The sequence below is a fragment of the Marmota marmota genome, unplaced genomic scaffold, assembly GCF_001458135.2.
Source record: "Marmota marmota marmota unplaced genomic scaffold, marMar, whole genome shotgun sequence".
Classification (NCBI taxonomy): Eukaryota; Metazoa; Chordata; class Mammalia; order Rodentia; family Sciuridae; genus Marmota; species Marmota marmota.
Window position 1 is genome coordinate 16,400,424 of NW_026000229.1, and position 26,669 is coordinate 16,427,092.

General features: G+C 37.7%; 1 protein-coding gene and 1 non-coding gene across 3 annotated transcripts; both read left to right on the forward strand.

Annotated features, from left to right (window-relative positions):
• The first annotated feature begins 2,112 nt into the window (after window positions 1–2,112).
• Spg21 (SPG21 abhydrolase domain containing, maspardin) lies at window positions 2,113–23,255 on the forward strand. 2 transcript variants are annotated; one of them, XM_015480546.2, is made up of 8 exons: window positions 2,113–2,260; window positions 4,237–4,398; window positions 8,781–8,861; window positions 9,737–9,882; window positions 17,049–17,157; window positions 18,388–18,495; window positions 20,843–20,983; window positions 22,552–23,255. In XM_015480546.2, exons 1-8 carry the CDS (start codon window positions 2,198–2,200, stop codon window positions 22,666–22,668), a joined length of 927 nt encoding a protein of 308 aa, XP_015336032.1. In that variant the 5' UTR covers window positions 2,113–2,197; the 3' UTR covers window positions 22,669–23,255. The 2 variants fall into 2 exon arrangements, with proteins under 2 accessions (XP_015336032.1, XP_048648906.1); XM_048792949.1 differs by lacking the exon at window positions 18,388–18,495.
• Window positions 6,163–6,269, forward strand: LOC125613465. Its single transcript, XR_007344031.1, has one exon. It is a non-coding gene; the product is annotated as a U6 spliceosomal RNA (small nuclear RNA).
• Window positions 23,256–26,669: the final 3,414 nt, after the last annotated feature.

The following is a 26,669-nucleotide window of genomic DNA, read 5'->3' on the forward strand; positions in this document are numbered from 1 at the left end:
TGCTTTCACTTTGCAGCAGGGAGCCTTTTTCTCATAGACATCAGCTGGTCAGATGCAACATTTGCTATCTGTCTCACCTTTCATTACTGCCAAACTTGCACAAGTGTTAAAATCACTTGTCCCTGCAAAAATTTAGTCACAGCTGGGTGGAATCTCTCCATCTAGCAAGATTAGTTATAACATGTCATAATACTGAGGTGGTTGTGAATTATACTGAGGACTCTTGGTAAGAAACATCTCTCGAGTTTTACTATAGGAAAGAAGTAGATGATTGGGTGAATTTGTAAGACTTTGTGTTTGTGTGGTAATTTGGTTTGTGTATTGCAACTGATTCCTAAAACTATTTTTTATCCTATGTTTATTGAGACTAGAAGCAAACTTTCTGGCTTTAATTAGATGTTTTTAAAAATATATATTGAGATTTTGTTTAACATGTTTTTATATTCCCCCTCTGTAGAACAGAGTGATTGTTTTTAGAAGTGTAATACTAGAAAATGTCTCTAGTAGGAAGTGTTTAGATGATATGGGAGTAATTAAAGACTGTCCAGGTGGAAAATATTCCAGAATTAACTATCTATGTGCTAGTTGTTTTCATTTAAAAGTAATAACCAGCTTCTCTAAGACTAGTTAAATTACTTAGTTTTTTAACATGTTAATGTTTAAGATACAATGGATTATGCAAACAATGATTTTCTTTATTTTAACATGAACAATAACTACATCTGTGCACACTGATTTTTCAGTGTAAGATTACTAGTGATTTTCTTGGTACTTTGAAGCAACTTATGGTTTTAATAAACTTTTCAAAAAGTACCATCTTAACTTTGAGATGAAACCATTATTACAATGTCGCAGTTGTAAATCAAGTCTAATACTGGAATGTCTACATTTCTGTCTCCTGGGGGGTTCAGTTTAGTAACTCTCCAAAGTAACATTTGTATCCCTGTAGAAGCAGATGTGGAAGGCCAGTGAATGAGGAAGAATTCTATTGAGTTTAGAATCCTCTGCTTCTTGCCAGTCCAGAGGACATTCTCTAAAATAACAGTTCAGAATCAGTCCAGGAATTGAATGGCATCTCAAACTCATCTTAGCCATGCTAGGAAATCTAGACTTGCCCTGAGGTACAAGGACATAGTACAAGATAAGTATTAGTATCATTACAAACATATGAGTAAAAGTTCCTCACTTGACAATAAAGACTCTGAAACAGGGAATTATAATTTCAGGTTCCTGTTAAGACATAACAGATGCCTGAGCAAAGAGGGGCAGCCTTGAAATTGCTGATACTCAACCAATACCAAGCTCACAGATGCCAGGGTTAGAAGGGACTCTAGGAGGGCCTAGTTCAGTCCCCGTAGGATGTAGTCATTTTCTTAGTCAATAGATAATGCCTGCTATGTGCCAAGCACTATTCTAGACTCTGGGGACACACTGGTAAAACTCAGGTGAGGAAACAAGCCCAAAGATGGTGATGACTTATCCAACATCACAGAGAGATAAAAGCTAGAAATCACTAAGCTTGCATTAGAAGTCCATGCATTTTTTTCTAAAGACAGATGCTATGTTGCTGGTTATAGTGCTTTCACATTTATATCATAGATCTTTCTGAGTAACTTATGTAACTTTAAATTCACATCAATGAGAACAGTAAATTTGCCTGTATTTTGTATTACAAACTACATTTCTGAAGTTACGTTCTGCTAGCATTAGATTTATGGTATATTGTGAATTTATCAGAAAGCAATTCCTTTCTCTAGTGTGGACTGTTCCATATAATCAATCAGCAACATCTTTATTAAAATGGATTCTTAAGACACAGTCAAAAGACAGGCAATGATACTGCAGTTTGGAATTACTTAACTAGGACAGGCAGTATGGTGTCAGAAAAGACTGTCTTGCATCTGAACCTAGTTTTGCAATAGCCATGTGATCTCGGGTAAGTCATTTAAATTTTCTAGACCAGATTACTCTTCTAGAGGAACTAGAGGGGAGAAATGGTTCTCTCTTAGCATTTCACCAAATTGTTTTCTGTAGTTTAAATATACACTGACAAGATAAAATAGCCCATTTCCTTGGTTTTAAACTGTTGTTGATATAGCTAGACCAGACTTTACATTTAATTCTGATGTAAACATGAATTTTTGACATGAAACATCACATGCTTTTATTTCAGGGTTAACCTCCATTTCAGCTAATCATGGGAGAGATTAAAGTCTCTCCTGATTATAACTGGTTTAGAAGTACAGTTCCCCTTAAAAAGGTATGTATGATTTTACTATACCTTTTTGCAAAATCTTGTATTGTTTTTGCATGTGATTTAGATGTATGCCTTAGTAGTGTTTGAGAGTAAATGTTATTGCCAAGCGTCAAACTCTGGGATGCACTGCATCCATTAAGACTCATTCAAGAGTAAACACAAGTATAACAGTACTCATTATTTATAATTGCTTTACATATTCAAGTAACCAGGTATGTGTGTATTCTTTAGTGTGGTATAGTGGAAGGCTGACAGCACCAACTATGGATTAAGTACAGCAAAGTTCTGTTTCTCTTTCTCAGATTTATTGTGGGTCACCTTATAGACTTCTGCTTGCAATGATGTACTTACTCTGCTATAGTCATTCTTTGTAAGCCTATTTGCCTGAGATATTTGTAAACTCTAAACACTTATATCAAAGATTTAATCCCAAATGTTCAGGGATCACACTAGACAAAGGCTGTTCACATCACAGAGTAAAATCTTTGCTGATTCCCCTGTAGCAATATGATAGTACTGTGATCTCAAGAACTTCTATGTCTCTGTCATAATCATTTTGTCAGGGCAGGCAGTGTGGAAGAATCATGCAAGTTTGAATTAATAAAAAAATTGTTCTCCATATAGAAATCTAAGGTACAGTTCTCCAGGTGTAGACAGGATACATACATTGTAGGACATCCCCAGATGTCTTATTTAACACTTTGAGCAGTTTGAAAAGGTGGATCCTTGGGTGCTCATTTCACAGATAAGGAACATATTAAAGGTCACATTGCCTGGTAGGTTATGTATTGAAATCAGATTAATCTGGTGACAAATTCAGAAGAACTTGGGCTGCTTACCAAAGCTCCCCTTCCGTTTTGCTTTCTAGGAGACTATTGCTTATACTAAAAGGAGAGTTGGCCTCTGGGATTCCTCTACTTGGTTCCATCCCTTCAAGTAACAAGTTCCTCCTGATGGATTCTCTCCCTCAGCATGTTGATCACCAGACCTAAAACACCCAAACTTATCTAAATATTCTAGAAGTAGTTGTAGGAATTAGTTTAATTGATGTAATTTTTAATTGATGTCAGTCAGCTTGGTTCACAAGTCATGATGAATTTGCTTGAAATTTTTTGGTGTTTGATTTTAAATTATTAAATATATTGCGTTTTCTTAGGGAATATGACAAAATTGCCATTCAGGGTCCTTTGAGAAAGTCAAAGTGATAAACACATTTATGTTCATAACATTGTCTCTATCCGTTTTCAGAATGTACTATTTCAGAATGTACCATTTCAGAACATATTTGTGTGAACATACTATTTTTGTGTTATTCTTCCAAATTGGATTATTAAAGTAATTCCCTAGGAGATTTTGAAGATGCATTCATTTTACATGATTTTGTTACTACAAGATTGGGATTTGTTGTGTGCTCTGTCAAAGATCATTAAGAGTTCAGGGGTCGTTTTTTGTTGTTTTTCTCCCACTTACCTAAATATTCTAGAAGTAGTTGTAGGAATTAATTTAATTAATGTAATTTTTTCCAGTTTATCCACCCTTATTTATCCTCTGACCCTATTGATCCCAGCCAGGCCTCTGGGCCAGTGCCAGAGAATAACTGTGCATACCGCCCTCCTTATACACACATACCACCACCACCACCACCACCGGAAGTATAGGGGAGAAATAAGATGCTATGTACAGAGTTTACTGCCTAGTGGTAAACAAAGTAGACTTCTTCCTATTATCAAGGATGAACAGGAAAATTTAAACAGAAAAAAAGCAGCTCTCTGGAAGTTTACAAAGCAGTTCTGAACAATCTGTTAGCATTGGAGTAAGAAAAGGAAACCAAGGCCTTTTATGCTAATCTGGTGTGATCCCCAAGTTACCTTGTAACAAAGCAGTACTGTTAAAATTGTCAGTGAAATTAGTATAAAGCAATAGTATAAAACCCAAATTTCATAAAGTTTTCCATTTTTTTCTTGTAATTTTCCCTCCAGATTATCGTAGATGATGATGACAGTAAAATATGGTCGCTTTATGATGCGGGCCCCAGAAGTATCAGGTGTCCTCTCATATTTCTCCCCCCTGTCAGTGGAACTGCAGATGTATTTTTCCGGCAGATTTTGGCTTTGACTGGATGGGGCTATCGGGTTATAGCTGTAAGTATTATCGCTTCAGTGTTAAAATTCAGATTGTGTTTTTTATGCTTCTGTTTCTGACAATCGTAGTGATGGGCACTTCTTTTTATTGTGATAAGATATTCTTTTCCTGTTTTAAAATGTGAGATGAAACCTGTTGCCGGAAACTGGTGTGTATATACAGACATACAGAGTTTTGGAAGAGATCTGCTAATGGTAGCCTTCTCTGTACCAGCTTTTACATGCATTCTTTCCTGACACACTTCTCATAGTTCTGAATACTAAGAAGCATTTGTCCTTGTGTATAGAAGAGGAAACCGAGGTGCAGTCATTTTTAGTGATCACCCAAAGTCACACAGCCAGCAGATAGATGGTGGAGGGGGAGACCAAGTTCAGTCTTCTGGCTCCATTTCCCCTCCTGTTGTATCACCACTGTTTCCAGGAAGTTGAGCATGGAATGTAAGTCAACAGAGGGATCTACTAATTTACAGGAATCTGCTGAGTGAAAACCTTGCTTTTAATGTCAATCTTTGACATTGAAATAAGGTTCTTTTGTTAACTCATATCCTTAGTATTGGTTAAGAAGTTTTTTTTTCCATTGTTATTTTATAGTCAAGTTTGGTCTAAAGTCTCAACCTAGTGTCCCCTGATCATTCTCAAATTTCTTTCTCTGAAACAAAGGTGTGTATAGGGAAGGCACTTGCTTGTGGCTGATTCCCTCCCTCCAATGCCTGTGTAATAGCACAGGTTGGTGAGGAAGTTGGTCTCCTAACTTTTTTTTTGGCAGGGGGTCGGGGGGCAGTGTTAGTACTAGGGATAGAACCCAGGGATGCTTTGCCACTAGCTTCATCCCCAGCCTTTTTTGTTTTTTGAATCAGGGTCTTGCTAAGTTACCAAGGCTAGCCTTGAACTTGACATCCTCCTGTCTCAGTGTCCTGGGTAGCTGGGATTACATGCCTGATAGCTCTTCTAACTTGTGAAGAAGAAGAGAGACCCTTCTTTAGCTTTGGAGCTGGCAGTGGTTTCTGATCCTGGAATATTAGCATGCACATGGTGCTCCGTGTTAGTAATAAATTGTATAATTATAGCCAGTATCCTATCTAAAGAAGAGAAAGTGGATCAGTTCTCTTCTCTTGGAAGGTAACTGAAAATTCTACTAGGGTTACCACCAACACTACCACACCAAATATGTAAGTCCTGTTCCTCCTGACAGCCTTTCTCTTGAGAAAACAGTTATAAGCATTGCCTGCTGCCTCCTTCTCCCCAGGACTTTTCCTTTCTGGCTTCATTTCTCATTTCTTAAAATATTTGTAAGATGATATGTTTGAGTCTCTGTAGCCTAATCCTCCTGCGTTCTAGGTATTCATCATCCTTCTTCATATGTAGCATCATAGGAGAGCAGTTGGTGCACCTTCATCTCAGTCCTCTATACCCTGGGAGGGGAAATGAGCCACCCTCAGGTGTCTGGCCTGCTGGGGAGTGTAAGCAGATGCTGACAATGTGTTTATTACTCCAGGCTGGCAGGTCTCAATAACTTTAGCTTCTGCCTGATATTTCTTTGCCCTCAAGGTTCTTGAGGTGGTCTTCCTCTATTTTATTAAGTAGATAGTGAATCAAGAAAAGGCCAACAGTGTCTTCAAAACTGTCATCAGAATTTGATCAGAAGTTTTGAAATTTATTAGATATTCATTAGTATCTAACAACTAAAATGCATGGGTCTTTTTTAATTCACATTTTTATTGAGGTGATTACAGAGTCATGTGTATTTGTAAGAAATAATACAAAATGCTCACATTGGTAGCACGTATACTAATGTTGAAATGACACAGAGAAGATTAGCATGGCCCCATCTCAAGGGTGATATGAAAATTGATGAAATGTTCTATTTTTTAAAAATGTATTATTCTTCTTGTTATTATTGGTAGTTATGAACATTAGATTTTTTTTCCACAAGATCTTACGGTACCTAAATATATGATTGTAAGTGGAAACGGGGAAAAAAATCAGATATTGACAGTTTTTCTAATTTATTTCGTCAGTTTTTAATACAAATGTAGAGATGTAAAACAGTAACTTTTTTTTAAAAAGAGAGAGAGAGAGAAAGAGAATTTTAATATTTATTTTTTTTTTAGTTTTCGGCGGACATAACATCTTTTGTTTTTGTATGTGGTGCTAAGGATCGAACCCAGGCTGCACGCATGCCAGGCGAGCGCACTACCGCTTGAGCCACATCCCCAGCCCAACAGTAACTTTTTTAAAAAATATTTTTTTAGTTGTAGATGGACACAATACCTATATTTATTTTTTATGTGGTGCTGAGGATCGAACCCAGTGCTTCTCATGTGCAAGGCAAGTGCTTTACCACTGAGCCACAACCCCAGACCTAAAACAGTAAAATTTTAAGTTAAAATGTTTCAGTGAACAAGTTCAATTTTATAATCGTTATAAATAAACTTTTAAAGTTTCTCTGGATAGTGCCAACTTTTGGATTAAATTATTTGTTTTATTTTTTATGGTACTGGGGATTGAACTGAAGGGTGCTTTACCACTGAACTTCCACTTTGTAAAATTTTTATATTTTAACAGCATCTTGCTGAGTTTCCCAGGCTGGCCTTGAACTTGGGATCCTCCTATCTCAGCCTCCCTATAAGCTGGGATTACAAGCATGTACTTTGTGCCTGGTTGGATTTTTTAAAACAAATTTCTTATTGTTTAGCAACTAAATGGTGCTTGAAGCATTTATATTATACAGTAAGTTACATCCAGTCACTATATTTTTCTGTTTCTACATGTAAGTATATGTTTTGAATGTTATCTGTTTTCTGTGCTGTTCTTGTAAAGCTTGCTAATAAAATACATTAAACTATTAAAAAAACAAAAGAGGGCTGGGATTGTGGCTCAGCAGTACAGTGCTCGCCTAGCATGTGTGAGACACTGGGTTTGATCTCCAGCACCACATATAAATAAATAAAACAAATAAAGGTATTGTGTCCATCTACAACTAAAAGAAATATTAAAAAAAAAAAAAAAAAAAGGATTGGGCTTAGCTCAGTTTAGCTCAGTAGTAGAGCTCTTGCGTAGCTTGAGTGAAGTCTGAACTTGATCCCTAGCACCACCAAAAGAACAAATGCAAAGAAATATTCCTCTTATATTTTTCCCAGTGGTAACATTTTACAAAACTAACACAATATCATAGCTAGGGTATTGATGCTAATATAATCTGCCAGTCTTATTCAGATTTCCTCAGTTTCATTTGTACTCAAATGTGTGTGTGTTGGGAATAGAACCCCAGGCCGTATGCATGCTAAGTATGCACTCTCTTCTTGAGCTATACCTCTAGCCTGGTATGGGTATTTTTAAATTAAAGGCTTCATAAAAATATCATCCCCTTTCTTTTAGGTTATTATCTGATGCAAATTCTCAGATGTTCGGCTAGGGAGAATCTGGTCTCCATCCTGTTTCAGAATAGTGGAATTATTATCCACAAATAGAATTTTAAAAATAAAAGTAATATATTACATCCAGAATAATCCCATAATTCACATGGCAGTATTTTTTCCATTGATTTTTTTTTTTTCCAGTGACAAAAAAAAAATCTAAGCGTTGAAACAACAAGCCCATCAGATGAATTGTATGTATATTAAAAAGGGGGAATCCTTAGAGGACAAGCCTAAATTCCATTAAAATGAATTTATGACTTGTACTTCTTTTTTCATCATTGATAGCATTAATAGGCTACTTTTTTGTCACAAATGGAAGTACAGGATATCATATAGAGTGGGTCGATTAAAATAACAATTTTATTTAACACCCCTTTAAAGAAATATTACCAAAAAGAGAAGAAGCTCTCCTCCGAACAGATTTTATTTCCTATTTTCCTGAGCAAGTAGAACATCATGTCTTCAATTCAGAATGAAATTGGGTTTAGGGGAAACTGTTTCTTTATTTGGATGAGGTCTGCCTGCTCTATTCACCCTTGTTGTTTTAGTGCTTAGACTTTCTCATCTATTATTTAAATCTTTTTTTTTTTTCTTTTGGTATGATGGATTGAACCCAAAGGTACTGAGCTACATTTCTAGCCCTTTGCCTTTTTTTTTTTTTTTAAAGTTTTGAGACAGCATCTCACTAAGTTGCTGAGACTGGCCTCAGATTTGCAAACCTCCTACTTCAGCTTCCCAGGTCACTTGGATTACAAGCCTACCCAACTACTTTTAATTCTCTTTAAATTCTGCACTGTTAAGTAAAATGTGCTTTATTATACTTAGAAGATGAATATTTTCACATACTTTGAATATGGAAGCAAAGCCTTGGGCAAATAAGAAATGGTATTAGATGAGTCCTAAATTTTTCAGACATGTTGCATTTTTTACTTCTGTAGTTTTTAAAATAAAAAATCATTTCAGTTGCAGTATCCAGTTTATTGGGACCATCTTGAATTCTGTGATGGATTCAGAAAACTTTTAGACCATTTACAATTGGATAAAGTGAGTACCCTGAAGCTAATTACTTACATGTGATTTTAATTCTGCCTCTATCTTGCAAAGCCTAATGTTTTGTTTTTATTTATTTTGTGGTATTGGGGATAGAACACAGGGGTGCTCCCTTTTTATTTTATGTTATGATAGAGTCTTACTAAATTGCCCAGGCTGGCCTCAAACTTGCAATCCTCCTGTCTCAGCTTTCTGAGTTTCTGGGATTATAGGCATGTGCTTCTACCCTGGCTTCCAGCCCTTTTATCTTTTGAGATTATGGTTAAGTTGTCTTGAACACTTGTGATCCTTAGCCTTCTAAGTAGCTGAAACTACAGTTATGTGCCACTGTACTCAGCTTCTTTTTATATTTTAAAATGCTTTATTGTGATATAATTCACATAATCAATTATTATTTTTATTAAAGTACTGGGATTGAACCCAAAGGTTATCTAACATTAAGCTAAATCCCCCAGCCCTTTTTTTATTTTGAAACAGTCTCACTAAGTTACTGGGGCTGGCCTTGAACTTGCCATCCTCCTGCCTTAGCCTCCCAAGTAGCTGAGATTACAGGTTTACACCACTGCACCCAGCCATGCAATTATCCTTTTAGAGTTTACATTTCACTGTTTTAATAAATTCCCATATATGGAAAATTGTGTGTGTGTGTGTGTGTGTGTGTGTATTCTATATATATAATTAATTGTATCTCATAGTGCCACTTTACCCAGCTGTGTTTTCTAAATTTCTAATTACTGTACATAGTTCAGTCTGTTGGGTAGTGATGCCATTATATTCTGTAGTTAGTGATAATCGAAGCAACTTTTTTGATTCTTGTGGTCATGACTGATCAGTGTTTTAGGATCTACCTTATGTTTGTTTATAATTAGGTTCATCTATTTGGGGCTTCTTTGGGAGGCTTTTTGGCCCAAAAGTTTGCTGAATATACTCACAAATCACCTAGAGTCCATTCCCTCATCCTCTGCAATTCCTTCAGTGATACCTCTATCTTTAACCAAACTTGGACTGCAAACAGGTGAGAATATAAACTTTGGACCAAAAAGGTATTGTTTTTATTCAGTAGAATTTGGAGTTTTTCGTGCAGTGGGAGAAAAAGGTTCCTATCTTCTGTCTTTTGTAGTTCCTTGTTTTTTAAAATTAAAACAGTCACTTGCAAGTGAACTCTTAATTCAGCTATTTCTGTTACTCTAAATTATTGCTTAATGTACATTCATAATGCATCAACTGCTACTGTGTTCTCCTTGTACTTTTTGTGTGAACAGTTCTATATATTGACTAAAATTTCATTAGGCATTTGGCTTTCCCCAGTTTTCCATCACTGCTATAAATTTTTGTACAAATCATTGCTTTCCTTCCTTTTCTGGGTTATTTTCCTGAGATGTGTTCTCCAACTGGGAAGACTAGAGCAGTTAGTTCACCAGCAGATGCTCTTCACATCATGACACTTGATATCATGTCTCCAGAAAGATGGAAGTGGTGAAAATGCTTGGGGGATAACATTGGGGTACCTGTCTCCTCAGAGGTATCCCTTCATTGATTTTATCATTTTAATTAGTTGGATAGATATTGGATAGTACCTGAAAGCTGGTTTACTGTTCACTTCTTTCATTGCCAGCAAGGTAGGCTCTATCTTAAAAAAAAAAAAAAAAAAAAAAAAAAGGCCTGTTACCAAACCCAAGTTTATTTACTCCACACTCAAAGGGCCCAGTGAATCTAGGACAAGTTGTTGAGGCAAAGAAAAATATTTATTCAGCAAGACCAAGAATGGTGGACTAGCATCCCCTCAAAAATCTTAATTTTTGTACAATGAATTGAAATGCATTCTGCTCTCATGTACAACTAAGTAGGACAAATTAAAAAAAAAAAAATCTTAACACAGGTTTTAAGTTCCTTTTATCTGTAGGGGAAAACCTGGTAGCTGGTAATCTATTGATTTGTGCTGCTAATTTAAAAGATTAACAAGGGCTGCATGCTCAGGGAGGTACAGGCTCTTTCTAGCAAAGGATATTCATAAGTACAGCCACAATTTTCCCAACTGTCAATACTCTATTTCACAATCTTGTGGGACAAAGGGCAATGATTGCTCTGGCCACTTCCTGTTGAAAGCAGGCAAAGGAGGGGTTATATGGAATGGAATAGTTAACTTGGACTTGAAGTCTTAGCCTGTTCCAGTAAACCTTTACTATAACATTAGTTCTGATGCATCACATAAGAGATATGATTACTGTGTGTTGTATTTCTCCCCAACAAAATCAGCATTTCCCCATATAACAAATGGTGTTCTGCATTGGAGTTTTAACTCTAGGCCAGGTTAAACTAAATCAACATTCCCTTGTATCCTTCAGGATACAATCAAAATCCTTTTTTCAGGGGTGCAGCCTAGGACAGGCTCCCATTTGGGCTAGCCCATTTTCTCCCTATGGGGAACTAGTTGTACCTCTTTATAAGATCCTTCCATATGGTTTACCAGTAGGATTTCAAAGGTTTTCCTTATTTGTTCATATCCCCTATATAGTGAACATGTCCATTAAATCTAGAGCTAATGGGTGAACTGAGGGGGTTCAAGTAGGATATGACCATACTGAGGGAGCCATCTTCATTTAATCAGGTAAACTTCGTTCCCCAAGACCCACATTCCTGATCAGACATGGGAGGTTTTATCAAGCATTTGAGAGGGTTACCTCATAAGATCACCAAGGAGGAAAATTTCGGTAAATATTACCAGTTCATATTGTTGAGCCTTCATTTTTTCTTAAATTAAGTACTTGGGGTTCTCCCTTGGGGCAAAAGTCCAGGAATCTAATGGCCTTGTTGGAATGGGCGAGTCAGTGGTTGCAGACTTTACCCTCATGTGGTAGATCCCCTGTTTTACTTTGGCTAATTTGATAGAAAAATGGGTTCTTAGAAGTTCTTCAGATTGTCTGGTCTACTTTGCCACACACTGTTGGTCTGGTCCTTATTCCTTCTAGGTTTTTAGAAAAACTCAGTCGTCAGACTGAATGGATGAATAGATACATTAGTGGGATATACCAAAGTTAATATAGTCTCCAATGTTTTTACATATTGTCACCAGCTGGTCCTGATCCTTTAATAAGTCATGATGTCCTCCTATGGAGAAGACATCTGAAATGGCCTATCACAGAGCATTTTGAAAGGACTCAATTTGCATCTGCTTCAGGGAACTACCCTGATCTGTAACAGAGCAACTGGTAATGTCTTATCCCAAGTTAAGTTGGTTTCTGACAATTTTTTACATTAGTTTTCTTTAAAATGTGATTCGTCTTCTTGGTCTTTCCCATTAACTGAGTCTTCTAAAGAGTATAATTATCAAATTATGTGCAACATTTTAGATACCAGTTAGGTAATAGCTGAAATGAAGGAAAATCCATTATTACTTTGAATTGTTAGGCAACCCAAATCTTGGTTTAATTTCCAAATCCCAACTTAAAAGTCTTGAGAATTTCATATTTTTTAGTTAAGTCAGGTAGGCCTCTATATACCCAGGAAAAGTATCTACAAAACTAACATATCTGGAATTTCCCAGGACTTGGGGCATTTGAGTAAAATCAATTTCAGGTCTGGCTGGGTCATTCCCTAAACTGACCTCTCATTTGTATAGGCCTGATGGTTATATCTCCTTCAGATTATATTTCAAGCAGTTTTGAATGACATATTGAACAGTTTTTATACATTTGGTCCCATATTTCTGTATCCTTTGGAGAGTGGCATTTCTCCCAAAGTGAGTACTGTGGTAGATGTGTTTTATTATTGTTTAGGACTTCCAGGATCCAAATTATTCCTCAAGCACTACATTTCCTTTCAGGGACTGTTTGGCCATTAGTTAAGCCCATTCTTTAGCACTTTTTTAGTCTTATCGAGATAAGTCAGTTTAGAAAACCAGAGGGCCCCATCAGGGCTGTCACCAGCCCTAGCAGCCTTGGCTGCTTAGTCAATTGGTTTCCTTTATTCACTATGCTCTCCCCTTCTGGTGGCCATAATAGGGAATTATGACCATCTGGAGAGACTTGTGAGCCACCTCTAGTAACTGCAAGATTCCAGGGACCCCCTTTTTCTTGGCTAGGGAGAGAACCCTAATAAGGGCAACAATTTCTGCCTTCAGAACTGAATTTCAGGGAGGGCATGCTTTTGTCTTCAATGTTTCTTATAAGGTTACCTCTGCACACCTAGCCTGGCACTTACCTTGGTAGATAAAATTGTTCCCATCTGTAAACAGTTGTAATTTGGGACTAGGCAAAGGCTGATCAAAGATTCAGCTGGCTGGAATACTCTAGTTCAATGATCTACAGGTAGTTATGTTGAAGGGGGTGGCGGGGTGGTGCTCATTGGGGAATAAAGTGGCTAAACTCAGCCCAGCTGTAACCTATAGTCTCATGGCTGGTATTGTTCAATAGAATAACTTGGTATTTTCCATTCTTCCTGAGGTGAGCCAGTAGCCTCCTTTTTAATTCTAATAGGGAGAGGGTATGGTAGGACACTTACACAAAGGTTGTCACAAGGCAAAGTTTTCTGTCTCTCATTTCTGCATTTCCTTTCAGGGAATGTTTGGTCGTTAGTTAAGCCCCATTCTTTACATACACAAGTGGTTAGAATACTCAAGTGGCTTCAACTTCTGGCAAGTATGAGGGTTATCCCTTAGCTATGTGATCCAATTGTTTGGGAAAACATGCTGCTAGAGACAGCACATTTCCTAAGGGCTGAATTAAAACTCCAGGTCCTAATTCTTGTTTTTCATGCACATACAGGCTGAGAGGCTTTTTTTTTTTGCAGTCAGGAAGACCCAGGGCAGGAGCTGTTACTAACTTCTCCTTCACCGTATCAAAGAGCTTTTGAGATTCCTTAGTCCATTCTAGAGGCTCAAGATTATGACCCTTAAAGACCTCATAGAGCAGTTTTACTCTAAGCCCATAAGTGGCAATCCAAAATCAGCCATTCTCCAAAATCCTTAGTTATCACCAAACATGTTTATGATCTGGGAAAGGATCCCTTTACTCCTGGGACAAAGCAAAACCCAAATAAATGACTTGTTGCTTGCATATTTGTGCCTTTTTCTGAGACACTTTGTATTCATATTGTGTTAAATAATTCAGTCTATTGTGTTGGCAAGACCTTTGTCATATATTGGGCTTACTATGCCACATGTTGTAAAGAGAGTCCCTGAACTAAATTGAAAGACCTTAGGTAGGTTTTTAGCCAGAATTTTCTTGAACAAAGTGGGAGAATTCTTAAGTCCTTGGGGCGGTATAGTCCAATAGTATTGTAGAACAAACTGAGTATGTGGGTCCTGCCACTCAAATGCAAGTAGTTATTGGGATTCATTTTCTACCAGAATTATGAAAAAGGCATCCTTGAGGTCCAGAACTGAAAATCAGTATTCTCCCAGAGTAGTCCAGCAGAGTGTATGGATTAGGCACTCCTGGGTACAGATCCTATTTTTATTGTCTGTAGATCCTGAAGAAATTGATATTCAGTCAAATAATGGGTTGTTGACCCAAAGAATGGGTGTGTTATATGGACACTGGTAAGGTTTGGTGAGTCCCATATTAAGAAACGTTTTAAGAATGCGCTTTATCCCATGCCGAGCTCCCTCTTCAAAAGGCATTACCCTTTCCCTTCCTTAAAGGCAGTTTGTATGGGGGAAGCATCTTTTGCCTTGCCAGGAGTCCTATCTGCCCACATAATGGGCCTTACCTCTCAGATAATTTCAGGTGTTACATGTCCCTCTGATTGTTCCTTAGACATTAAGAGGGCTAATGGCAGATACTAAGTCTGTTCAGGTGGGACCTTAATGTTGCAATGTCTTTGTAAAAAGATTACTTGAACATTTATATAGAAGATCTTGTCCCCAAAAGGAAATTAGGCACTCTGGCATACACAAGAAACTGTGCTTTAGGATGATGTCCCTATTATGGTATTCTAAAGGTTGCTGAAAGGTGTGGTCCTTTATTTTTCCCAAGATGCCTATTGCAGGAATAGTATGTAAATAGTATGTGCAGCTTAATATTCAGAAGTAGTGCTTGCATCCACCAGAAAATCAATTTGTTCCCCACTGTCAATTTTGTATGGAGATCCTCTGGGTGAATTTGTATCAGATGCCTTAGATCCAAGGGAACTAGCTCCTGGGCCTCTTTCTGGATCTGAATATTCTTTCCTTTCTGCCATCTGCAAGCCCCCAGTCTTTCTCTTTCCTTTCTTTTCTACTCATACATTCTTCAACTTAGGACAGTTCCCCCCCACCCCCACCCAGTGTTCTTCCGGACAGTAGATGCATTGATCCTAGCAGAGGGCACCTTATCTTTCTTTAAGGAAACTTTTCTTTGAAAGTCTAATGCAGAAGCCACCAAAGAAGCATTGTGTTTTACATCCTCTTTCTGCAGTCACTATCTTTTGTTAAACACCTTAAAAGCTATATCCACCAACTGGCATGGATTCATTCTAAAAGTTAACTCTTTAGATATTGTATTTCAGCTAGGACTGGCTGAAATAACAAACCTCTAAGTGACCTTGAATAAGAAAATGATCTTAATATAAGCAGAAAGCAGAAGAAAAAATAAACAGCTAAAAGTCTTATGTATTATTCTATAAATGTACTTAAAGAATTATCTTATACTTATTCACAAGAGATATTTTAAATTAGGCATGCTATCAACAAAAATATTCAATTAGATACATATAGCCATATGAATTCACCAGAAAAAAATGCTGAGTTACCTGAGAAATCCCTGCCAAAAACACAACACAAGTCACTCACAGGAACCCCTGCCAAAACTATTTTTTAGGAATCCTAGGGGCAATTTACCTTGGTGTGTTTGAATTAAATCCTGCCCAATGCTGTTTTCATAACTTATTTTCAAGCCATGTCTTTCTTGACTCCAAAGGATACTGGTACCAAGCAGTATTACAAAAGCAAATATTTTTTTTTTCCTTTTTGTGGACTCATAACTACAGTTGAACCAATTACCTAAAATCTGCCCTAACAGGATTTTCTTGGGATTGATAGTGTTCCTCCCATTCTGAAAACAAAGAATGAATTCACACAAATGCAATACATAAACAAATAAATTCTCAATTTGAACAAAAGTCCAACAACTCTTATCCCTTTCCAAATAGTGTTTTATGGAGAGAATTCTTCTTTTTTTTCCTTCCCGCTGTACTGAGGATTGAAATCAAGGACACTCTACCACCAAGCTACATTCCCAGACTTTTTTTCCCCTCATTCCCTCAAGACAGAGTCTCACTAACTTGCTGAGGCTGGCATCAAATTTTTGAGGGATTATAGGCATGGGCCACTTCTCCTGGCCTACCCTTATCTTCAAGAGAAAGTGGTGATGACAGAAAACTTAGTTAACTGGAAGATGGCCAAATGGTTCTTTGAAGAGAAAGTCAACTTCCAATGAAAGTAAGCATCAGAAGGTGATCTTCATCTTTTATAAATAATATTCAGCATAGTTTTAGAGAAATTAGCATTTACCCTCCATGCTGGCTCAATAATTGAAATTCCTCCGCTGTAGGCAGCTGCCTAGGTTGCCTTGAACCTAGGCAAGTGTTACACTGCTGGGAGAATAGCAGCTAGTAGCTGGTTGGCATTCTTGTCTTTGTTCATGCTGACCCTGTACTGTTAACTATACCAGGATGTCAGCATAATTGAAAAAAAAAAATTGAAATTCGTGTAATAAAATCAATTAAAAATCACATATAGAAATTCACAAAGATTGAATGGCTCTGAATTAACCCAGGTGAGGCTAACAGCAAGTTTTAATGGGCATGATAATTTTCATTTTGGTATAATCAGAAGGTGTTTTTTAACTAGAAAGAAGGAATATTTCTCTTAATTATCAGTTTCTCAAAGAAAATAGTTTAGCCATTGGAAATAAGATCAGTTAGGTGGAAAAAATCCTGGAATCATCAGAATGCCTAACTCAGTGAAAGTATTTTTGAAATATTGCTTATATTCTGCATACTCAAATAAAAGTTTAATTTGACCATAATTTTTTTTGAGAGCTTCAAAAAGTGCATATAGGGTCTACATGCTGAATTCTTTGAAGGGAGTAGGTTTTTTTTTAAATCTCTAGATTCCAAGTATCTAGCTATTAAATGTTAAGTGAATATTTGCCATTTATGTATAGTCTTGAAAGTTTGAATTACCAGGTCTTTGTTTTACAGCTTTTGGCTGATGCCAGCATTTATGCTCAAAAAGATAGTTCTTGGAAACTTTTCGTCTGGCCCAGTGGACCCAGTGATGGCTGATGCCATTGATTTCATGGTGGACAGGGTAAGGATCATGGTACTGGGGTGAGAACACCTTGTACTGGGAATTTCCACAGGTACTTAGTCTCTAAAGATATATCTGTCTCATTGAATATGCATTAGAGGTCTTTGTTAAGCAGCCTTCCATATTAACTTTAATACTCCCAACAGATATCACTGCTGGTAAGGATTTGGCTACATTAGTGCTTCCCAATAGCTGTTCATCAAAATCACATGGATAGCTTTTAAAAGTATAGATTCTGGTATGGCTACAGATAATAATTTACTAACCATTTCAAAAGAAAAATAGAAATAGATATTATTAACCTGATTTAAGCATCACAAAATGTATACATGTATTAAAATGTTACATTACCTCATCAATGAGCAATATTTATTTTTATGAGCCAGTTAAAAGTATATTTTACTTTAAATTTTTTTAAAAGACAGGTATAGTGACATATACTGTAATCACAGTGACTTGGGAGTCTGAGGCAGAAGGATCTCAAGTTTAAGGCCAGCCTAGGCAACTTAGCCAGACCCTGTCTCACAAAAATATAAAATAAAAATAGATTCCAAGGCCTCTCATAATCTGGTATCCTTGGGTATATGATACTGGGAATCTGTAAGTTTTACTTTACCCTCTGCCTTTTTTTCTCAAGGTAAATCTGATGAACCATGCTGTGTTATGTAGTACTAAGGATGGAACCCAGGCTCACTGTACCACTGAGCTAGACCTCAGCCCTTTTATTTTTTTATCTTGAGACAGGGTCTTACTATGTTGCTGAGGCTGGCCTAGAACATGAGATTCTCCTGCCTCAGCCTCTCAAGTAGCTGGGATTAGAGGTATGCACTACTGTACCTGGCTGTAGGCTTGCCTTTAGTAATTTAATAGGTAGGTTATTTCTGAGGTCTCTTCTAGCTCAAAGATTCTTTAGATGTTTATCTGACACCTTTGAGGTGTGGGAATTGGCATGGTGCCCATAGGCACCTCCTTGAAGCAGGAAGTTTCAGTGAAGGGCTTTGAAAGGCCAGGTTCCATTTATGGGACCTTAGTCAGGTTCCAGAACAGAAAAAAGATCACCACGAGAGAAACCCATTCCAGGGTCTCTCAGATACTTTGTTTCTCTTTATTGGTAACTTTTCTGGCCCCACTGTACATGATACCACCTTTATAAATACAAATGTTATTTGTTGATTCACTGTAAATATAAAAAACAAAATGTAAGAAACCCAACATGTCTTTTTTCCACAGCTGGAAAGTTTGGGTCAGAGTGAACTGGCTTCAAGACTTACCCTGAATTGTCAGAATTCTTATGTGGAACCTCATAAAATTCGGGACATCCCTGTAACCATAATGGATGTAAGCTTCCTGTTAAGTAAAATAGATATTTTACCTTTTGAAATTATTTGAACCCACCCCTGGGTTCAAACCCTGGTATCAACAAACAAAGAAACAAAAAAACTGCTTGAGTCCCTGCCATATATATATATATATATATATATAGTTGTTGATAGACCTTTATTTTATTTATTTATATACAATGCTGAGAAATGAACCCAGTGGAGTCCCTGCCTTTTTTTTATATATTTTTACTAGTTGATGATGAAATATTTTATTTATGTATTTGTATGAGGCGCTGAGAATCAAACCCAGTGCCTCACATGTGCTAGGCAAGTGCTGTACCTCTGAGCCATAACCCCAGCCCAGAGTCCCTGCTTTTAATCTTGAGGGTTCCTACATACAAGGATACAAGGGAGATTGCTATATCATGTGGCAATTCTGTTTAATTTTTTGAGGAACTGCCATTTGTCTTCCACAAGGGCCATACCATTTTATATTCCCACCCGTAATGTACATTCGCATCCTGAACAAGACTTGTCTTGTTGTATTTTGGGGTTTTTGTTTTGTTTTGGTACCAGGGATTGAACTCAGGGATACTCAATCACTCAACCTAAGCAACTCAGCGAGACCCTGTCATATTCCCAGCCCTGTTTTTTTTTTTTTTCTTTTTTTTTTTTTTGTGGTTGTGCTGGGGATTGAACCTGGGGCCTTATGCATGCGAGGTAAGCACTCTACCAGCTGAACTATATCCCCAGCCTGCCCCCCAGCCCTATTTCGTATTTTATTTAGAAACAGAGTCTCACTGAATTGCTTAGTACCTCGCCATTGAACTCATGATCCTCCTGCCTCAATCTCCAAAACCACTGGGATTACAGGCATGCACCACCATGCCCATCTGTATTTTGTTTTGATTACAGCTATCCTAATAGATGTGAAGCAGTATCTCACTGTGTGTGTGTGTGTGTGTGTGTGTGTGTTTTGTATTTTAAACAGTGCTGGGAATTAAACCCAGGGCCTCACATATGATAGGCAAGCAGGCTATCACTGAGCCACATCCCCACCCCCACTGTGGTTTCGACTTAAAAATTTGGTGGGGGGAGGTGCTAGGATCAAACCTAGTACATCCTGCATGCTAAGCATGTGCTATACCACTGAGCTACAGCTCAAAAATTTACTTTTTTTAATGATGTAATTACTTTATTTTGCCTCAAATGAATTTGTTCCTAAATGCAAATAATGTATTTTTAAGAATTGATTTGTCAGGAAATTATACAAGCAGTAAATAACTCTTTATTTTCTGCTGTAATTGCTATGTCTGACAGTCACCATGACATAGAGCAAGCTTTTCAGTGGTACTCACAGTATATTTGCTCAGCCTACACTCCTTTTGCAGCTTTGTTTACTACCTGGGTTCATGGCCAATGAAAACTACAATATTTAGTTGGCAATGCATTTAAAATTATTTGTGTAAATTTGTATGTGTGTGTGTGTGTGTGTGTGTGTGGTTTCTTATTTTTAAATTACTTTTTGAAAAACTTGTTTGGGCATTGAAAGACATGTAGAATCATATTCTCTAGATTTCAAAAAGTGGCTCCTCCAAGAAAGAATTTGGACTTTTTACCTATACTCTTTAAATACCTTTTGGAAATTTTTTTTTTTTTTTTCACTGAGATTATATGACTTAATTTTTTTGTGTGTGTGAGGTACTAGGGATTCCATCCAGGGCCTCACACATGCTAGGCAAGCATTCTACCACTGAGCTTCATCCCCAGGTTTTTTTTTTTGTTTGTTTGTTTTGTTTTGTTTTAATTTTGAGACAGATGCTGAAGCTGGCCTCAAACTTGTGATCCTGCTTCTCAGTCTTCTGAGTAGCTGGAATTATCAGTGTGTGCCATAGTGCCCAGCTGTGTAGTTGTTTTTAATGAATAAAAATGCTTTTGAGAGTTTGTGATTTTTTTTTAATTGATATTTTTCAATAATGATTGTTCACTGTTAATTCTATTAGGTATATTTGAGGAAAAGGGAAATTCATGGTAGAATTCCCCCCTCCACTCCCACCACCAAAAAATGCAAGGGACATTTTGCAGGGAAATCTAACTAAGGTGTGAGGTTGGGTTAGAAGTGCTCAGGGGTCAGCACTAGAAGGTGGTTCAGGCTGCTGTGGCAGTCAGTGTTATGTCTTCATGAGAAAGAAACACTTGAGGTGACACCCTCCATACTAGGAAAGAACATCTCAGCCTTTGTTTGTTTGTTTGTTTTTATTTATTTTGGTGCTGGGGATTAAACCCAGGGCCTTAGAGCTTGTAAGACAAGCACTCTACCAACTGAGCTATACCCCTAGCCCAATGTTTGTTTATTTTTAAAGGTATTTGACCAGAGTGCACTTTCAACTGAAGCTAAAGAAGAAATGTACAAACTGTATCCTAATGCCCGAAGAGCTCACCTTAAAACTGGAGGCAATTTTCCCTACCTGTGTAGAAGTGCAGAAGTGAATCTTTATGTACAGGTGAGTCCTATCTTGCAATCCAGAGCACTTTGAGCTTAAAACTTAAAGGTTTGTAACAAAGCTTTTTTTTTTGGATGATGGATTAAATAAGGGAAGAACAGAATTCTCTGTGGGAATGAGAAGAACAAGGCATTAACTTGTTAAATGTGATTTACATTTATAATTTATAGAAGACTTCCAACAGTCTTTATGAAAGAACCATGGGCAACTCTGTGCCCACCAGCTCTTTCTAGAGCAGCAAGCCCATGTCCACACACTAAGGTGGCCATTGGTATGATATGACATTACTTCTTGGAGACAATTCAGCCAAAGCAAGATGTCTATCAGACCTAAATGCGGTTAGTTTGAGTTTCATGAAGCTACTCTTTAAATCTAATTTTAATGCATTAAAGAAATTTTAAAACCTACATCTTTATCCTCTAGGATATTGGAATAGCAGTAACAAGGGCAATTTTACAAAAATTATCAGGAGCCTTACAAAGCCAGTCCTCTCTTTAATCTTTCCACTCATTTGTGGAAATAGATCCTAAGGAGAGGATCCTACACATAAAAAAACTGATGCCCAGAATATTAATCATAGTAGCAGAAGATGGGGAGGACCTAACTCACAGCAACAGAAGACTAAAACCTGCTCATGGAGCAGCATGCAGCCATTTAAGATGTTTATGAAGACAGTTCATAAACATGGTTACAAAGAAAGCAATTTAGGATCAAAGGTCCCATGTTGTAGTATTTTTTATTTTTCTGTGTTTGCTGATTTTTTCCTAATTAGTTTGTATTAGATTCTAATTTGAGAAGGGTAAGACATTTGCTATGGTCTCTAGACATGGTGTCCATGGCAAGTCTGAGGCCAGTCTGGTCAACATATAGAAACACTGTCCCCCACCCCCCAAAAAAAGCCAGGTTGTAGCTCACTGATAGAGCACCCCTGGGTTCATTCCTCAGTACTGGGGTGAAAAAAATCTGCTATCGTGGTGTTTTCCAGCTGGGCTGCCCACCAATCCCTCTTGTGATAACTAGGGATTGAACCCAGGGGTACTGTTCCACTGAGCTGTATCTCCAGTCCTCATTATGTTTTATTTTAGGGCAATGTCTCACTAAGTTGCCCAGGTTACAAACCTTTATATAAGGCAGTATACATTCTTCTCTGTAATGCATCCATTAAAAATGAGGATTCTGGCTGGGTGCCAGCCTCAACAACCTAGCAAGGCCCTAAGCAACTTAGCGAGACCCTGTCTCAAAATAAAAAAGGGCCAGGGATGTGGCTCAATCTGGGTTTAATCTCTGATACCAAAGATAAATAAATAATGATTTGAGCTGGGCATGATGGTACACACCCGTAATCCCAGCTATTCAGGAGGCTGAGGCAGGAGGATCTCAAGTGTGAGGCCAAGCTGGACAATTTAGTGAGACTCTGCCTCAAAATAACATAAAAGAAAGGGATAGGGGTGTAGCTTAGTGACACCACCTTTGCCTAGCATTAATGAAGCTAATTAATGAAGTTCAATCCCCAGCACTGAAAAAAAATACTTTTTAAACAAAATAATAATAATTCTCCATCTCTACAGATACATTTGCTGCAGTTCCATGGAACCAAATATGCCGCCATTGACCCATCTATGGTCAGTGCTGAGGAGCTTGAGGTACAGAAAGGCAACCTCAGCATCAGCCAGGAGGAGCAGTAGATGTGGCCTTTGCTGTTGCTGTGAGGTGACCCAGTGTGTTCTTGTACAATCAGTGACATCAGCACCACCAGTCAGCCTCTTCCTTCAGGCTCGTCAGGCTCACCGGTTCTCACTGTGTTTTGGAAGTAGGACTGATTGTCATCTTGACAGGCAGCAGCTCTTCTATGCCAGTGTAACTAACTGTCCCCACTTCGATTTTTTTAGCTTTTGAAATTGAAAAAATACTTTTGAAGACTCACATTTTACAAATTGTGAAAATTTACTATCAAAAGTCTTCACCATTGTGTTAAGTGAATACTAATTTCTGAGGTTTGGGATTCTGAGGGTTTTTCCTTTTTCTGTTTCCTGTCTTCTTGATTTTTGTTCTTTGCTGTAAATGTTCACATCCAGGTCATGTATCAGAAGGACACCGGTTTTTTTATGCTTTCTTGACATAGCCATCATCAGAGAGCTAAGGCTGGCACTCTGCTGTTAGGTTTTCTGCACATCAACTACTTTTAATTTCCAGTTAAGCACATTATTTGGAGTGTTAGCTGTTTTCTTTCTAGACATTATGTTCATTTGGAATAAAAATTAAGTTTCAGTGAGTGGCTTTTGTAATTATTCTTGCTGCCCATTGGGGCTGCATTGACCATGGGTTTTACCAGTTCTGTGTGGCTTTGAGTAAATTATTTAATTTCCCTGCTCATGGTAAGATAACAGTTGCTTTTATTTATTGAGCAGCTACTGTGTGCCAGTACTTTCTCCTACATTCTCTCTTTCTCTCAGTACACATAAAGGAAATAGTATTTTAAAAGTCCGGGCTCGGGATGTAACTCAGTGGTAAAGTACTTGCCTTGCATATACAAAGGTCTTGAGTTTGATCCCCAGTACCAGGAAGAAAAAGTGTAAAAAAATTCTAACTCATGGACAGTTTTGTTTCATCCCTTAACCCACCCTCATTTGTTTTTCTTTTTTTTTTTTTGGTAATCCTTTATTTTATGTAGTATAATTAGAATTTTAATAAGGAGGACTTTCAATAAAAGCTTGGGAATGTATGATCATGATTTTATCTCTTAACTGAACATTTTTGTTGTTGATATCATCTGGTCAAAATCATCTAAACCATTACTTATCATTTGAAGTGATTTCACCAAACAATCCATTTTGCATCTTGCCAAAGACTCACCCATATAACATGGAAGAAAAACATTAACCTCTTTGATTAAACATAGTTTACATTTTCATTAGTGTTAGTCATTCCAGTATTTATCTTATGGATGAATTAGAATATTATAAATGAGAAAATATTAGGTACTTTTTAATATCCCACCCTTATTTCTTCTATACATACTTCCATCACTGGATTATTTTAAAGCATTTCTGATATAATTTCTACATGTATTTTTAAGAGATAAAATAGGTTATATGATAACAAGTTGAAATTTCTATAGATGCAAGAGATTTATATTCAGATTCACATACTGGGAAACTGATTAATCAAATTTTTGGCAATTTTGAAAGGAAAAATAACTTTCCATAACTGGGTTAACTTTATCAATATAAAGTTAGAAAAAATTAACATCTTACCTGTGATCATAAAAACACAAGGCTGTTGGTGGACAACATGACTGAACAGAGGCACCCAGCACTTGCCTCTTCCACAGAGAACCAAAACATTGCTGCCTATTGAGTTAAGCAACTGGGAGAATAGTGAAATTCAACAGCAGAGCAGCAGAAGCCTTGTGAAGTCCAGAGACCTGACATGGCAGCATAGCAAGAGAAAAATCCCTTATCTGCTGCCCCAGCTCCACCAGGAAAAATGTAAAGAAGAAAACTCTCAATACAAATTCTGACAGTGGTAGCTTTGGTAAATCTGTACAGTAGCCTGGATTTAGGAAAGGAATTCACATCTCCCAGCAAATACCCAAGTGCTATAACCAGGAGCCATTTTGAGAGGGGACATAATGTTCAAATTTAAACTGTGTTAGGAGCCAGGTGCGATGACACACACCTGTAATCCCAGTGTCTCAGGAAGCTAAGGCAGGTGAATTACAAGTTTGAGGCCAGCCTCAGAAACTTAGCAAGACCCTGTCTCAAAAATTAAAAAGTGGAGGTTGGGGTTGTAGCTCAGTGTTAGAGCGCTTGCCTAGCATGTGTGAGGCACTGGGTTTGATCCTCAGCACCACATGAAAATAAATAAAGATTACGTCCCATCTACAACTCAAAATATTTAAAAAAAAAAATTAAGAGGGCTGGGGATGTAGCTCAGTGGTAAAAACTGTGTTTGGGTCAAAAAAATCCTGCATAGTTTCAACTCTGGGACGCCACAGACATTCCATTGCCACAGCTCAGCTCATGGGTGCCTCGTAGCCAGACCTGGCTTGGTGGAATGACCAGCAAAAGCCCATTGGGAATGTTCCCTCCCTGCTGTGGAACACCTCAGCCAGGAAGAATTTTACCCAGCTCCAGCCACAACCCACTCCCATTCCCATCTCTTGAAGGTGCTACAAATGAAAAACAGAGGGTGCAAAAGCCCCCCTCTATCACCATGTTTCCAAGCACGTATATAGCTATGGACCCTGGGGTTCTGCTCCTGGGCAGACATACCATTGCAGCAGAAAGGAATAACAATTTTTCCCACTTCTGTACTTAATCAGGTCCCCTGCATTGGTTGCCTTGCATCTTGCCTTATCACACACTACTGATAAGACTGGTGTGAATGCCACAAAGCGGGTGATGTGATTCCTGTCCTTCCTCCCCTAGAAGCACCTGAACCAGTACCTAATTATAGGCTAAATGCTTTCGACTCCTTACCACTACTACTGGTGCAGTCAGTGGCAGGGACAAATCTGATAACAAAGCCAATGTCACCAGTGCCTGAAGAAACCTCCATTGCCCAACAGGGGCCACCATTCCCATTGTAAGAGTAGCCACACAGGCTGCACACTCTGCTACCTATACCATGCCTGCCAGAACTGCTTGAGTCCCCATTCTTGCACAACCCATGGAGACAATGGGTCCTTCCAACTGTAATACAGTACATACTGTGTCCAGACTCACTAATCAGCCAAAGAAGCCAAAAGGAGATTACACTAGAATGCCTAGCTGGAAATAAACTCACTGTTATAAAATAGAACAACACCCCAAAAACACATCTTTAGAAGAAAACCATCCCCTAAGAAGGCCATCCCATAAAAGTGATTGAGATATTCATTTCACTAGATGCACAAATCTCAACATAGAAACCCAAGAAACATGAAATGTGAAGCTGAGCACAGTTAAAGAGTAACCTTTTTAAAACCTTAGTAAAGCCAGGTGCAGTGGCACAAACCTGTAATTCCAGCAACTTGGGAGGCTAAAGCAGGAAGATAGATTGCAAGTTCAAGGCCAGCCTGAACAATTTAGCAAGACACTATTTCAAAATTTAAAAGAGCTGGGGGTCTAGTTCAGTGGTCTGATGCCCCTGGGTTCAATCCCTGGTATTAGGAGAGGGGAACATCTCTGAGGTTCAAGAGAAAATACAAATACAAATTAAATTAAATAGGAATCCAATTAGAAAAGGGTTCTATAAATCAGATGAAACAAATTCAATTGAAACCCTCAACAACAGATTAGTTCAAGAAGAAAGAATATTTGACCTTGAAGACAAATCTTTTGAAATACCACCATCAGATGAAAGAAAAAAAATAAGAATAAACGCTGCATTCAAGATATTTAGGACACCATTAAAAAAATCAAACATCCGCCTCATACCCAAAGAGGAAGAAACAATGGTTAAAGGAAACAGAAAACTTACTCAGTGATTATAGCAGAAAACTTCCAGAATCTTGAAGAAGACAGACATCCAGGTACAAGAAACCTATAGAAGGATTGGGGTTGTAGCTCAGTGGTAGAGCACTTGCCTAGCACGTGTGAGGCTCTGGGTTCCATTCTTAGCACCACATAAAAAAATAAATAAAATAAAGGTACTGTGACCATCTACAACTAAAAAAAAAAAAAAAAAAAAAAAAAAAAAAAAA